At 32.5% G+C, this 15,051-nt stretch overlaps 1 protein-coding gene across 2 annotated transcripts in view; it reads right to left on the bottom strand.

Moving 5' to 3' along the window:
• Nucleotides 1-10,402, bottom strand: part of Fdx2 (Adrenodoxin-like protein 2, mitochondrial Ferredoxin 2) — a 36,937-nt gene extending 26,535 nt beyond the window's left edge. Inside the window, exons 1-3 of one of the 2 annotated variants that reach the window (XR_012757087.1) lie at nucleotides 9,769-10,402; nucleotides 6,326-6,438; nucleotides 3,460-3,592 (exon numbers count right to left, since the gene is read on the bottom strand). Coding sequence is in view for 1 of the 2 variants with exons in the window: in XM_075371104.1 (XP_075227219.1) it covers nucleotides 3,460-3,592; nucleotides 6,326-6,438; nucleotides 9,769-9,947 (425 nt within the window). In the remaining variant the exon portion in view is untranslated. The remainder of the gene's footprint in view (nucleotides 1-3,459; nucleotides 3,593-6,325; nucleotides 6,439-9,768) is intronic. The other variant, XM_075371104.1, reaches the window with a different exon arrangement.
• Between the last annotated feature and the right edge of the window lie 4,649 nt (nucleotides 10,403-15,051).

Raw genomic sequence — 15,051 nt, forward strand, 5'->3', positions numbered from 1 at the left:
AGGACTTCGTCTATGCCATTCATTGTTTCTTCTAAATCCTTTTTACTCTTGGCTAGAATTACTATATCATCAGCAAATCGTAGCATCTTTATCTTTTCACCTTGTACTGTTACTCCGAATCTAAATTGTTCTTTAACATCATTAACTGCTAGTTCCATGTAAAGATTAAAAAGTAACGGAGATAGGGAACATCCTTGTCGGACTCCCTTTCTTATTAGGGCTTCTTTCTTATGTTCTTCAATTGTTATTGTTGCTGTTTGGTTCCTGTACATGTTAGCAATTGTTCTTCTATCTCTGTATTTGAACCCTAATTTTTTTAAAATGCTGAACATTTTATTCCAATCTACGTTATCGAAAGCCTTTTCTAGGTCTATAAACGCCAAGTATGTTGGTTTGTTTTTCTTTAATCTTCCTTCTACTATTAATCCGAGGCCTAAAATTGCTTCCCTTGTCCCTATACTTTTCCTGAAACCAAATTGGTCTTCTCCTAACACTTCTTCCACTCTCCTCTCAATTCTTCTGTATAAAATTCTAGTTAAGATTTTTGATGCATGACTAGTTAAACTAATTGTTCTATATTCTTCACATTTATCTGCCCCTGCTTTCTTTGGTATCATAACTATAACACTTTTTTTGAAGTCTGACGGAAATTCCCCTTTTTCATAAATATTACACACCAGTTAGTATAATCTATCAATCGCTTCCTCACCTGCACTGCGCAGTAATTCTACAGGTATTCCGTCTATTCCAGGAGCCTTTCTGCCATTTAAATCTTTTAATGCTCTCTTAAATTCAGATCTCAGTATTGTTTCTCCCATTTCATCCTCCTCAACTTCCTCTTCTTCTTCTATAAAACCATTTTCTAATTCATTTCCTCCGTATAACTCTTCAATATATTCCACCCATCTATCGACTTTACCTTTCGTATTATCTATTGGTGTACCATCTTTGTTTAACACATTATTAGATTTTAATTTATGTACCCCAAAATTTTCCTTAACTTTCCTGTATGCTCCGTCTATTTTACCAATGTTCATTTCTCTTTCCACTTCTGAACACTTTTCTTTAATCCACTCTTCTTTCGCCAGTTTGCACTTCCTATTTATAGCATTTCTTAATTGCCGATAGTTCCTTTTACTTTCTTCATCATTAGCATTTTTATATTTTCTACGTTCATCCATCAGCTGCAATATATCGTCTGAAACCCAAGGTTTTCTACCAGTTCTCTTTATTCCGCCTAAGTTTGCTTCTGCTGATTTAAGAATTTCCTTTTTAACATTCTCCCATTCTTCTTCTATATTTTCTACCTTATCTTTTTTACTCAGACCTCCACAAAAATCTTCTTTACCTCCTCTTCCTCAAGCTTCTCTAAATTCCACCGATTCATCTGACAACTTTTCTTCAGGTTTTAAAACCCCAATCTACATTTCATTATCACCAAATTATGGTCGCTATCAATGTCTGCTCCAGGGTAAGTTTTGCAGTCAACAAGTTGATTTCTAAATCTTTGCTTAACCATGATATAATCTATCTGATACCTTGCAGTATCGCCTGGCTTTTTCCAAGTGTATATTCTTCTATTATGATTTTTAAATTGGGTGTTGGCAATTACTAAATTATACTTCGTGCAAAACTCTATAAGTCGGCCTCTTTCATTCCTTCTGCCCAGCCCGTATTCACCCACTATATTTCCTTCCTTGCCTTTTCCAATGCTTGCATTCCAATCTCCAACTATTATTAAATTTTCATCTCCTTTTACGTGTTTAATTGCTTCATCAATCTCTTCGTATACACACTCTACCTCATCATCATCATGGGCGCTTGTAGGCATATAAACGTTAACAATCGTTGTCGGTTTAGGTTTTGATTTTATCCTTATTACAATGATTCTATCGCTATGGGTTTTGAAATACTCCACTCTCCTCCCTATCTTCTTGTTCATCACGAAACCTACTCCTGCCTGCCCATTATTTGACGCTGAGTTAATTACTCTAAAATCACCTGACCAAAAGTCGCCTTCCTCTTCCCACCGAACCTCACTAATTCCTACTATATCCACATTCACCCTATCCATTTCCCTTTTTAAATTTTCTAGCCTACCAACCTTTTTTAAGCTTCTAACATTCCACACTCCGACTCGTAGAATGTTATTTTTTAATTTTCTGGTGACCCCTTCCTTAGTAGTCCCCACCCGGAGATCCGAACGGGGGACTATTTTACCTCCGGAATATTTTACCAAGGAAGGCGCCTCCATTATTGCTATGTGAAAATGCAGAGAGCCACATTTTCTTGGAAAAAAAGCAGCTGTAGTTTTCCATTGCTTTCAGCTGCGCAGTACTCAGAGGACTGAGTGATGTTGATACGGCCGTTTAAGTCATTGTGACTCACGCCCCTAACAACTACTGAAAGAGTTGCTGCCCTCTTTCAGGAATCACTCCTTAGTCTGGCTCTCAACAGATACCTCTCCGATATGGTTGCACCTTCGTTCCAGCTACTCTGTATCCCTGAGCACTCAAGCCCCCTCACCAACGGCAAGGTCTCATGATTCATAGAGGAGGTGATAACGGCCAAAGCTTCCATATTTATAAAATATTTATATTTTATATAAATTTTTCATATTTAAAAAATTAAATGTTCTTTGTAAATTGTGTATATTTACTCCTTCCCAATCAATCCTAACTACTTCAGCAGAGGTTTACATTCCACCTAAGCCAGTGTTAGTTATATTTGTTAATTTACTGCTGCTTCAGAAATATTATTATTTTTGCTACAATGACATTACACAAAAAAAACTTAATCTTTTTCATTATTTTATTAACATAAGAAACGGCTATCTTTTCCTCACTAAAATATTTTACCTTTGATTTCTTTTTAGTCAAGGGTTCTTTCAAAACTTCTTTACAAATATTCTAATTCTTTTTCTAAATTTTTCACATGGTCTGATTATTTTTCCTTAACCACAATTTAGCAATGGAAAACTTTTTACTACAAAATAAAGTGCACAATATTTAGGTGACATAAAATTTCAAAAATTCGATAGATAAGAGCAAGGGAGACTAACTACTTCATTCATATAAAATCTTAGAAAAAAATTATTATATTTAAAGAAATCTTTCAACAACATGGATGACTGATTTGTTAACAACTATAACTCATGCATGCTACGGAACAATAAATATCAGAAAATTAAAAAAAAGGAAATTATAAAAAAACTTTACAAACATTAAAATGAGACCACATCCCTTCTCTGGGAGGATTATCATCCTATAAATTTTTCACTTTTTGGATTTTAGTGGAAAAAATTTCAACATGTTTCCTAAAGCCTGCTGTATTTATTCATGTAACTTACTTTATAGCTGTGTAATAAAAAAAACAAAAAACAAAATACAATATATTTTCAAATGCGTCAGTTCTTTTTGACAGACACTTTTAAGGAATAGATGAATAACAGCTACATACGTGTCCGTCAAATCATAAGCTAAATCTAACATATCGAGTTCCTCATCAGATGGTTTATCAGGAAGTCTATCATAATCTTGTTTCTTCAAAATAACATGACATGTTGAACATGTTAATGTTCCTTCACAAGCACCTGCAACATTATAACATTATTATTACATAAATGCAGAAGCCAAGTACTTTCAATGAATGTAGTAAAATTTAAATAGTTTAATAAAAGTATAAAATTTTAAATACAATTTTCCGCAAAAAACAACAATCCTTAATAAAGTCTCTAAACTTCAATGATAACAGTATCTTAATGTGTTTTCAGTAGATGCTACACGATCAGCATGATTTCAGTGCAAAAATTAAAAGTATAAAAGAGAATAATGTTCATCTTAGTCAGATGAATTAAAAATAATTATTTCCGTGTAATAGAAATTATTATATTCTCATCACTGTAGATGACACCAGCAATCTTATTTAATATAATTTTTAGCTGATTTTTTCATTTAAAAAATAACCTCTGAATATACTTAAATAACTATATACATGAAACATTTTCAATTTGTTACACCAGGTGATTCAAAAAGGACTTCACAACTTTAAAAGCATGTAAAAATTTATTTAGATAACTTACAGATTCAATTGAGATCTCATTTCATAGCAAAACACATAAAATTTTGACTCATGTAGTTCATTAGTTATCAAATTCAACCACCAGTGTTGTTAAAAGTGGATACATTTACTGGAGTGGAACATGCTCGCTGTATGTTTTAGTTTCATGATTTGCAGTCAGCAACTGCAGTTCAACATAATTTTCGTGGAGAGTACAGTAGGGAGCCTCCTAGTAAGCATACAATTTACTCTTGGCACCAAACCTTTGTTGAGACAGACTGCTCTGTTAAACATACAAATTCACCAGGATGCCCATATGTTCCTAAAGCTGTTGTGGAACAACTCAGAGAAAGCTTCACACATAGTCTGAAGAAATCAACTTGATGTATGTCATGTGAGACTGGCATTCCACATGACTGTTTGGCACATATTTACATAAATGGTTGCACTTGAAAACATACAAACCAACCATAGTTCAACACTTTAAAGTTGATCGGCTGCAGTTTTATGTGGAATGATAGAATTGCAGACAATGATAAATTTGTAGACAATGTAATTTTTTGTGATGAGTCAATGTTTCACATCTGTAGCAAGGTGAACATCAATAACTGCTGAATATGGGGTGAAAACCCTCAAGAAACTTTGCAGCACATCTGTGATAGCCCTAAGTAAACAAAAACTGTACACCCATTCTTCTTCCAGGAGATAAATGTAAATGGTATTGTTCATCTGAATGTGCTTCCAAATTTTCTAATTCCTCAGTTAGAAGATAATGACCAAGATGGATGCCATTATTATTAGCAAGATAGAGCACCACCTCACTAACATCTAGAAGTCTGAGTTTGTCTTAATACTCAATTCCCAGGTCAGTAGGTTGGTCATGAAGTTCAGATTGCATGGTCTCCTTGCCCCCCAGATTTGAACTTGCTAGATTTTTTTTTTTATCTAATTTAAATAATAAATGAACAGATTACATTTAAATTTACAGAGGTAAATTGTAATAGCTTATATTATAAACAATAAGTTTAGTTTTAATTTATTTTTTGTTTATTTTAAAATTAAGATGCTGATTTCTATGGCAGAGTTTTAGCATCTCGGCCATTCATTTGGAGCTCCTGGGTTCAAATCCCAGTCAAGCATGGCATTTTTCATATACTACTTATTTCCATATTTTTATACTCCCACACACAAACTTCTTGTAAGCTATTGTGGTGAATTAATTCATCAGGCAGAAAAAAAATTATGTTTCTGAAGGATCAATCAAAAAATGCATTAAGGTACCATACCATTAATATCATGCTTAGCAACTTTATTTTTTGTTTTTCATTTTTTTCTTCAATTTTGGTCAGCGAAAGGATACCACACCAACCTTTCACTTAGCTTTTTTCTTTTTTATGTTTTCCCAGATCTTTTTATTCTTTCTTGCGCCCAGTTTTTTCCTTGTTTTTTTTTGGAGTGTAATGTTTCTGAAATACTTCCTGTTTCAGATAATCTTTCTAAATTATTCTCTATTTTAATATCTTCTGTTTTAAATCTTTACAGGTTTCTGCAAATGATTTCAGTTTCACTTTTTTATTTCTGAAGTAATCAAATATTTGCTTTATTAATCTATAATTAATCTTCTATCATGATGGCAGTAAAATTGGAATATTTCCAATTGCATCAACAAATTTTTCAGACTGCTAATACAGTTTTTCATTAGGTTCCATTTTCCATCATTCTTTGGTTTTTGTAGGTGGAAAGATTTTCTTAAGAATTCTTTTTACATAGTTTTCTATTTTTTCTAATAAATATTCATTATGGATAGATAAGCATTCTGAAGCATATAAACCTTCTGATTTAACAAAATATTATAGTGTGTTATTTTGCATTTCTGTTAAGAATTTTTTTTTTTTTTTTAATTAATCCGTATAGCTTTTACTTAGTTTATTATTCTTTCTTCTATAGCTTTCTTTTCTGGTCAATTTTTTCTATTATTTTATTTTTAATTTATTTTAATTGATATTTTCTTTTTACTTAAATCTCTTTTTTTATTTAAAATTTTTATTAATTTGATAAAGGATTGTAACATGTTATTTCATTTTATAATTAATGTTTTTATTGTCATCTGACAGTGACGAATGTAAGGTATTATCTGTAGGCTACATTTCTTTAAGTAATTTCTTTTAATATTTTACTTAATTCTTTTTGATAATAAGCCACGCACAAACAATTATTTTAATACAACCCTAAACTACCTAAGTAATAATAACAAAGTACAACTTACCATAACCATCAAAATCCAAATTATTATTGACAACTACATCCAATAATGTATCACCTTCCTTCCCTTTAGCTTTTATACGTTCCCCATTAGCTTTTACAAATGTTACTTCATATCTATAAACAAATAAATAAAATTCTATTTATGAGAAGTCACATCATAATAATACACATACAAAAAAGTAACTATGTTTGGACAAAGCCATTTTTTTTAGATTAAGAAGGAATAATCTGTTCCTATGAATTTTCTACAATCATTTTTAACTTCAATCAAAATCCCATCCCCTTTTAAACCTTCCTTCTTTCTTGAATTTACATCAATTTATGTCAATAAAAATGTCAGTATGATCCAAAAGCAGTTCAGGTAAAAGCTGTTAAACATCTTTCTGTAACATGTTATATATGAAAAAAGAATCAATAATACTGAGCAATTACTTGATCAACGTCAATTTTTTTTTATACTGACGTATGATCATACTAACAACAGAATATGTGAAGATCAAGATAAACTAAAAGTTGGAAATGCAAAATAAACCATAACTAACTTTAATAATCGTCAGAATTGGACTGTGAGTCAGCCATTGAAAATGACTAGACAGTGCTCTTTGTAAGCTGATTCTCAACCTACACATGACTAAGAGCAAGGGACATGTGATGTAATCTATTTTTGTAATGACTATATTTCCATTTAAATATAAATTTGACCAAGTGTCCTATATTATCGTGTTTTGTATTACCATATTACCATTACTTTACCCCTAACATCCCCAAAAAAACCCTAACTTCAACCCTAACCTCTTTATATGGTACAGAAAACGTAGCACAAACTTAGACTTTGCACGGGTCACCTGCTGTCCAAAATTTAGATATTGTGTTTTCCTGATCCTAAACATATCTACTACCGTATATTAAAGAATGAAAAAATTGAAGTTGATTAAGTAATTGCTCAGAATTATAAATTAAAACCTGCACTGAAAGAGTTGTACACAATAATTCAACTATACAAAAGTCAATTTGTTCATATACAAGATTTGATTGAGTGAAATTACCAAGTGTATTCTCAAAAAATAAAAATCATAGTCACATAAAGAATCTTAGTGATTATCCCAGATTGCTGTAAGTAAACTTATTGCTCTTTTCAAATCAACACATCTTTCTATAACAATCAAGCGTCTAAGTGACTTCCTCAGTATTAATTTTCATCTAAAAATCTTGAGTATAATTCCCTAAACTTGTGCTTATGGAATAATAATTATTATGAAAAAAATAGTATGAATAATCCTTCAAATTTCTAAATGTTGCTTTTCTTGATTACTGAGTACTGAAATGTTTCTTACAAACATTTTCTTCTGAGTATATGACATTTTATTATCCCTTTCAAGAAAAATTGGTATACCATTTTGAGGACTTGTATACTGATGTGCAATCGTAAGTTCAATGAAGAAAACTCAGATCATGGAAAGTAGCTGACAGTTTTGAGATGTCTTTATATGTAATAAGAAGACGCACTAGACTTTAATTATGGTGCTAACAGCTTGCATTATGTTAGAAAAAAAAGGTAGGAATCAAAATATATTCAATGACAACTTAATGATATGTCTGACACTTTCTTCTTTGTGATGTTGGATTTTTCAGTTATCTATTGGCTCATTGTGATCTATTTAGATGATTTCAATATGCTAGGTTTAGCGTTTTTACAACTAGCTGAGCTCAGTTTATTCAGCTGAATAATTCATTGAAACTGATAATTATATTTCATTTTAATGCAAAAAGCTCATTCTATTTTCTTTGTGTGATTTCACTTTACATTCTTCCGTAACTGTAATGTTTACGTATCACATTTATGCAAGTACTTTCCTTTTAACTAAATGATCTTGATTTTCCTGATCTTTTAAATTAATTTATTAGTGGTATCATATTTCCTTTACATCATTCATCATCAAATGAATTCAAAACAATAACCAATTCCTTTTTATTAAATGATTAATTCACCATATAAGTTTAAAGTTTACAGTAAGGTAAGGAATTACAATAATATGGAATATCTGTAGCGTATAAAAAATACCCTGAGCAGGAGTTGAACCCAAAACCTACCAGATTTAAAGACAAAGGTACCGCCACTCGACTGCAGGAGGTTAACCTTTATCTGAAAGAAAATCTGTCTGAAAATTCTTATCATTCAATTACTGCACTGTAAGCATGAAATAATTGCAAAATTGGCTTTAATAACTTTTTGCATGGGCATGCAAAAATTTCCAAAATGTGAATTGAAATTTACCTAAAAGTAAGAGTTGCCATATGGTAACTTCAAGCAATGAAATATTACTAACACTGTGTAAATATCAAAACAGCAACAAAATGACACTATTTTGGCAGAAACATTTTGTAAATGTAATGTTAAAAGTTTGTAAACTGAGAACTGGCTTAAGATCAAGAAATGGCAGGAGATGGAATTTTACTTGTGTATTGCTATAATAATACAAGTTCGTTAGTTCAACAATTTTTTTTACTTATATCCTCTTCTGACAGTCAAATATTAATAATAATAATACTCTACTAATATAGTGATATGCTTGAGATTTATTTTTCACTTTATCAAATCAGTCAATATGCAAAATTGGTAACCTAACATTTGTAATTGAAGTAAGATGAAAACTTTTTCACCAGGAAGACCTATAATGGATATTCAGAGCATTATGTAGAGAAAATAAACACTTGTTCTATTGAAATAATTACAACATGATTTAGTTAATAAGGGAAGACTTCAAACTGAATTTTTGTGGCATCAAAATGTCGCTAACACTGATAAGTTTGATATAGTACTATGTAAAATTTGATGATTTTGGCCACAGTAAAATAAAATTAATAATCTATCATGTAATAAATTAATTTTCTTTTAAAATCGTTTATTTTATTTTTCTACTGGGCAAACAATTTTTCCAAATAATTTAGTTAAATGCAAAAATATATATAAATTGTTTAAAAAAAATTGAACTTATTATTACGCCTTTATGTGAACTAATTAAAGCTATGAATAAAAATGTGGATTGACAATCTCTATGAATAATGTGGTAAGTGTAAAGTCTCAAATTACATACACAAGGGTAGGTTAAAGAAACAAACTATTATTTATCATTTCATTATTCTAGGTGGTGAATTATAACGTTGAAGTTTTAATTTAACAAAATATACAGAAATCACAAATATAGTTATCTTCATTTAAGAGATGTGATTACATTTAAAAAAAAAGATTTTAATGATTCACTTTACAAGTGTTAATAAAAGATGTGTTTCCTGATCTTTTCGTTGACTACTATTCGGTTCGTTCGACTAATAAATACGAAAAGATCTGTCGAGGGCACAATTTGACTAAATTTTGAAAGTTAGTCATTAAAGGTTTTTTAGGATCTTAGGAAAAAATATAATTACAAAGTATATATTACTCACTCTTGTTTCTTACACTGAGGTTTCGAGACTGTAGTGTATTTCAAAATGCTACTACGAAAATAATTAAAGTTCTGTACATTTGTTCTTTGAAAACACATACAACTTAATGGCTTATAGGTTAACATAAATCTCAAAGAAACACAAGATAAAAGGGAATTCACGGTCCCTGACAATGCCATTAACACAAATAACTTAGCTTGAATAATAAAAACACGTTTAAGTAAAGTGCTGCACTATAAAAATAATTTATTCCTAACAGACTAAAAAATAACACACGATCACAGTCATCCACAACCTTTTCACCAAATCAACCTCAACTTCAACCTTTCTATCAAAACATCAGCTGATCAAATTCCATAACAGTATTGCCAATACCGTAATGCTTTGATGGTTTTTTCTCTCGAATTAAATTTTTGATTCAAATGAAATAAAGCCTTTATTTTTTTTCTTATCCTCCGGGTCCACCATTTGGTACTGCTTCAGAGAATGAGATAAAAGGGCAATTTTGTAGCGTGTAAAAATGCCATGACTGATCGGGGAAATCGAACCCGGAACCTCCGGTTGAAATAAAGGCTTGAAACACGAGAAAATTTCAATATGATTATGAAGTATTCATCCTCTAACCACGTTTGTAGAAATCGTAGTGATAGGATCCACAGAGATCATCCGTTTTAGATCTTTTTTTGCAATAAAAATAAATAATTTCTTCATAAAAATGATAACATAATTAAGTAATATTTAGAACATGTTTACATAGTACAATATGAATAAAAAAGAGAAGGGATTACACATGAAAATAATTATGCTAAATAAAAGTGATGAACTGTTCAAAAACAATAAACACATATGGTACAGTTTGAAGTTGTTAACTGTTAAATTAATGGGAATTTTTGCAAAGACCTTTCGAAGAGAATTTAGTTATTAAAACATATATTGTAATGCTGCTGTCCATGACGGTTGACGAAGATATTAGTTTGCAATTTTAACTTTTATGGCGGCAATTTGAATCAGATTCTATAAAATGTTTTTAAAAAAAAAATTCTTACTTCAAAACGTTTTTAGTTGTACACAAAAAGACCACAACGTACTTGAACATTATGAAATAAATAATCTTAAAAATAACGATATTCTAAATGAACAATGCAATTCACATCACACACATTTCATATTAAGCTTACATACATGACCATAATATCAAGCAAACACCAGCACAAAAAGCAGTACCAGCAGCTTTTAACAAATTTTATTTAAAAATATATAATTTGGTTAGGGGTGTTACAAAAATTCTTTTCAGAACAAGTTCTATTTTCAACCAGACCCCTGGGTCTGTATGTAAAACGTTTCTGAAAAGAGGTAATTTATAAAACTTAAGAAATAAAAATAAATAGAATAGTTATAATTGATGTAAGTGAAGAGAAATAAATAAGGAAAGAAAGTGATTAATAAGAATGATATTGCAATATAGTCTTACAATAAAAGTGTATAAGAATCATTCCAAACAAAAAATAGCAAAATGTTACTAGGACCATTTTTACTAGTGGCAGGATAATTAATATCAAAGTAGATATGAACCTGAAGGATTTGCTTTTAATACAAATGTACATCCCAACTAATCAATGAAGAAGATGCAGTTTAAGTAGTAGTTTAAAAATCGTATAAATTAAAAAATTCAAATCGATGGACGGTTTTCTTTTTCGCCTTGTTCGTCTTCTTTGCGTTTCGTATTATAATTTTTATACAGTATAAAATAAAAAGAAGTAATGTGACGCCCTCTCATATATCGATTCGTTTTAACGTAATCAATATCTGAATTTTCGTCCGTGTCGTATGCGATCAACAGCGGTTGTGTATCAGCGTCACCTTTGGTACAACAATCGGTCTCATTGCACTTCCTAAAAAAAAGTTCTCCGTCAGTCGCTACATGAGAGGTTATTCTTCTTCTTTTTTTGTTTGCTACATACACATTTATAGCGAGTACGTTATTTTTCCGACAAGATTTATTAAGATCTTTTAACGTTGATGCGTCCAGCGTCATATTCGGAGAATGGTTTAGTTTGAACGCCTTCACGTTACCGTAGAACCCAGAAAGTCGTGCCTCTTTATCGTCTATAAGAGCGATAGCGTTTTCACCGCATTCAAATTTGCAGTAATATTTTCGTCTACTTCCGTCATCAACGAAAGCCAACTTTTCGACCAGGTTATCACCGTTTTTATCGAATTCGTGTTAGGATAAATCGACAGTACAATCGTAACTGTGTTTCAGTTTAAAACACTTAGGCGACAGACGTTGGCTACCAACGCGTACGCGAACATTGTTTTCGCTAAACCGATGCATAACGTTTACACCTCGAACGTTCCTCAAAGAATAAACTACTTCGGAACGGAACGCAAGGATGTCAGAGGGTGCAATACCCTCCTACTTTTCGCAGTATACGGACTCTCGTTCTTTGCTGCTGGGTGATTCTAAAAGACTGACGGTTATTAATAGTGGCTGACGTTTATTCGTTTTGTGAAGTTTGGATAGCTTTCCTATCCAATGGAGGGTTTGTCGGTAGGGGCCCGACGGAACAATGTGCTAATAAGCTTATCTTCCGTGACACGCTCCATTTCAGCCTAGAGTGGGCTGAAATCCTTCATTTAAGGGGGCGTCCTCTCATAAGGAAAGGACGTCGGAGGCGATTTTTGGGACCTACACTTTATCATTTATTTAATTCAATTCAATTTAATTTGGTTTGAATTAAGGAAATGTGATTGGATGGATTGCTCTGAGGCGTTGCGCTCCACAGCTATCTCAGTAGTAGGAGTATGGATTCGGGTAAACTACTTCATTCGGTTACATCATATTTATAGACTCCCCTACAACAACCGTCACGCCCTGCTGACAACCAATCAGAAAGTCACAACCAGCCTCCCCTCCAGAACTCGGTGAATTAAAAATTCATGTGATAGGTATGGTGATATCCTGACAGATGCACTTTGTGTGATTTGAAGCTACAATTTTTCTGATGCATTTTCAAACTCGTATTAATAAACTGTTCTGTGATGTGAATTTCTAACGTCACCTCTTCGACATCATCTACGTCTGGTTGGCATACGAATTCACAACTCTCGTGACAACAACCCGAACCGAACCTATATCACAACGATGTAGAACGACATAAACCGGTCTGAAAGTAAATCTTTGAGAACTTAAATCTTTCGAAAGACTGATTACCGGTATGGACCTTTGTTGTAGTGTTTTACACCCGAAACTTACCGTTTGTCCATACCTTTCGTAGAATAACGAACGGTGGCACTATACAGTAATTATAAAGGTTGTTTTTGTAACCAATTTAATGCATAAAAAAACGCCGTACACACTTTGTTAATGAAATATTCATTGTTTTCTTTTTTTAAGTTAAGTCTTGATGTTCAACCGTTTACTTTGAATGCAGAAGCACAAATTAATTTATTATTGACAAGCAACCAAACGATTAAGACACCTGCGAGTAGTTTTTTAAATACGATATAACTACCGGACTAAAAGCGATGTAGCTAACGTTCTAAAAATAGGACAATGTACTACACCCAATTGAAATTTCGTTCTCTCTTCTTAGCGTACTGTAGAATGCCGTCTGCGGTGGAAGATGGGTTTCGGAAAACTTCTTTACATCGGTTATAGATTCGTACGAACAGACGCCTTTACGGACTAAACAATCCCTTTTCTCAAGTAGCGGGTGAGAAAAGGGCACTCAGAAGCAAGCGGTGAGTGTTTTAAATACGGCGTCTTTATCTTGATAATCTTACTAGATTGTTTATGTTTTTCGAGAGACGATGTAAGAAACTATAAAGAGTCCAAGAACTTCAACGGACCGACAGACAGTGACTGCCATCGCTCGGATGTGTTGGCGATAATTTATTTTTATATCGTGTTTGTATTTTTTCAAAGCTTGAACTATATTTGGCTATCGTAGCCGCGGAGGTTATTATTTCTTTTTGGTTTGTGGGCGAAAAACGCCTGGGCGTTATCATCACCCGGAATTTTATTAATAAAAGGGCGAAATAACTTCAAAATAATAATACTTGTAAGGCATAAAATTAATGTTAATCATATAATCAAAATTTATTAAAACAAAAGTCAAGAAGGTAAAATAAAACTCAAAACTAATACCGCAGACGAAGTCTTTAAAATATAAAAGTTAAAATAATCGAATAAAGAAACTATATAAAACTTACCTAATTCCGATGGGTTGTGGAAAAGACTCCCTTCTCGGATAATAAAATTAAAGACAGAACCAAAAAAATCAAAATTGAAAGTAAAGGTTAAAAATTATCAACAATTCTTCTAGCATAAAAATATATATAATATTAAATTTTTTGAAGTAACCTGGTACTACGCAAAAACAGAAACTTCTGGTCCAAAATTTCGTTATTATTGTACGAGATATCACGGATGTTTCTAGGTAAATTAGACTTACGACGCAACGCCGCATAACATATGCAGTCCACGAGAATGGGATGTACAGTCATGCGGCAGTTGCATCGTGTACATAGGGGGGAGACTTCTCCTAACATTAGGTATTCGTGTGTGATCCTCGTATGTCCTATTCGTAACCGGCAGAGGACCACTTCCTCACGACGAGTATTTCTGCAAGAAGAGCCCCATGGCAGCACTGAATATTTCATCCGTCGGAGTTTTTTATCGACGGTAGTCGCCCAGTAACTTTCCCACCTTGCTCTCAGTGATTGCTTTACACGATTAATAAAATCAAAGGAAGTAACTCGGGTGGTGAAAGGAGGTTGAATACAGGCTTCTTTGGCAGCATAATCCGCTCTTTCGTTACCTAGAGTCCCTACGTAGCTAGGGACCCAGCAAAAACTTACTTCTGTGTTGCGATTACCTAACCCAGCGATTGCATCGTAAATTTCAATGACGACAGGATGTTTGGAATAAAAGTTTTCTAACGTCTGGAGAGCACTACACGAGTCACTGCAAATAAGAATGTTTCTATATTTAGGGTTAACGATATTTAGAGCCCTATTTATAGCGAGTAGTTCAACGGTGAACACACTCGTAACACCGGGTAGGCCAAACATATAAGTTCTTTCATTGGCAACAAAAGCACAACCAACGGTACCGTCTTGTTTCGACCCATCAGTGTATATCACCGCGTCTGGCTTCGTCCTGGTGAGAATATACTGAAACATTCGCTGGTAAACAGTAGGTGGTGTTAATTGTTTATCGTATGTTGTAAGGTCAAATATAAAATTTACAAGGTTTATCTCCACGGAGGATATGAGAAC

Source organism: Lycorma delicatula, chromosome 7, assembly GCF_047948215.1.
Source record: "Lycorma delicatula isolate Av1 chromosome 7, ASM4794821v1, whole genome shotgun sequence".
Lineage (NCBI taxonomy): Eukaryota > Metazoa > Arthropoda > Insecta > Hemiptera > Fulgoridae > Lycorma > Lycorma delicatula.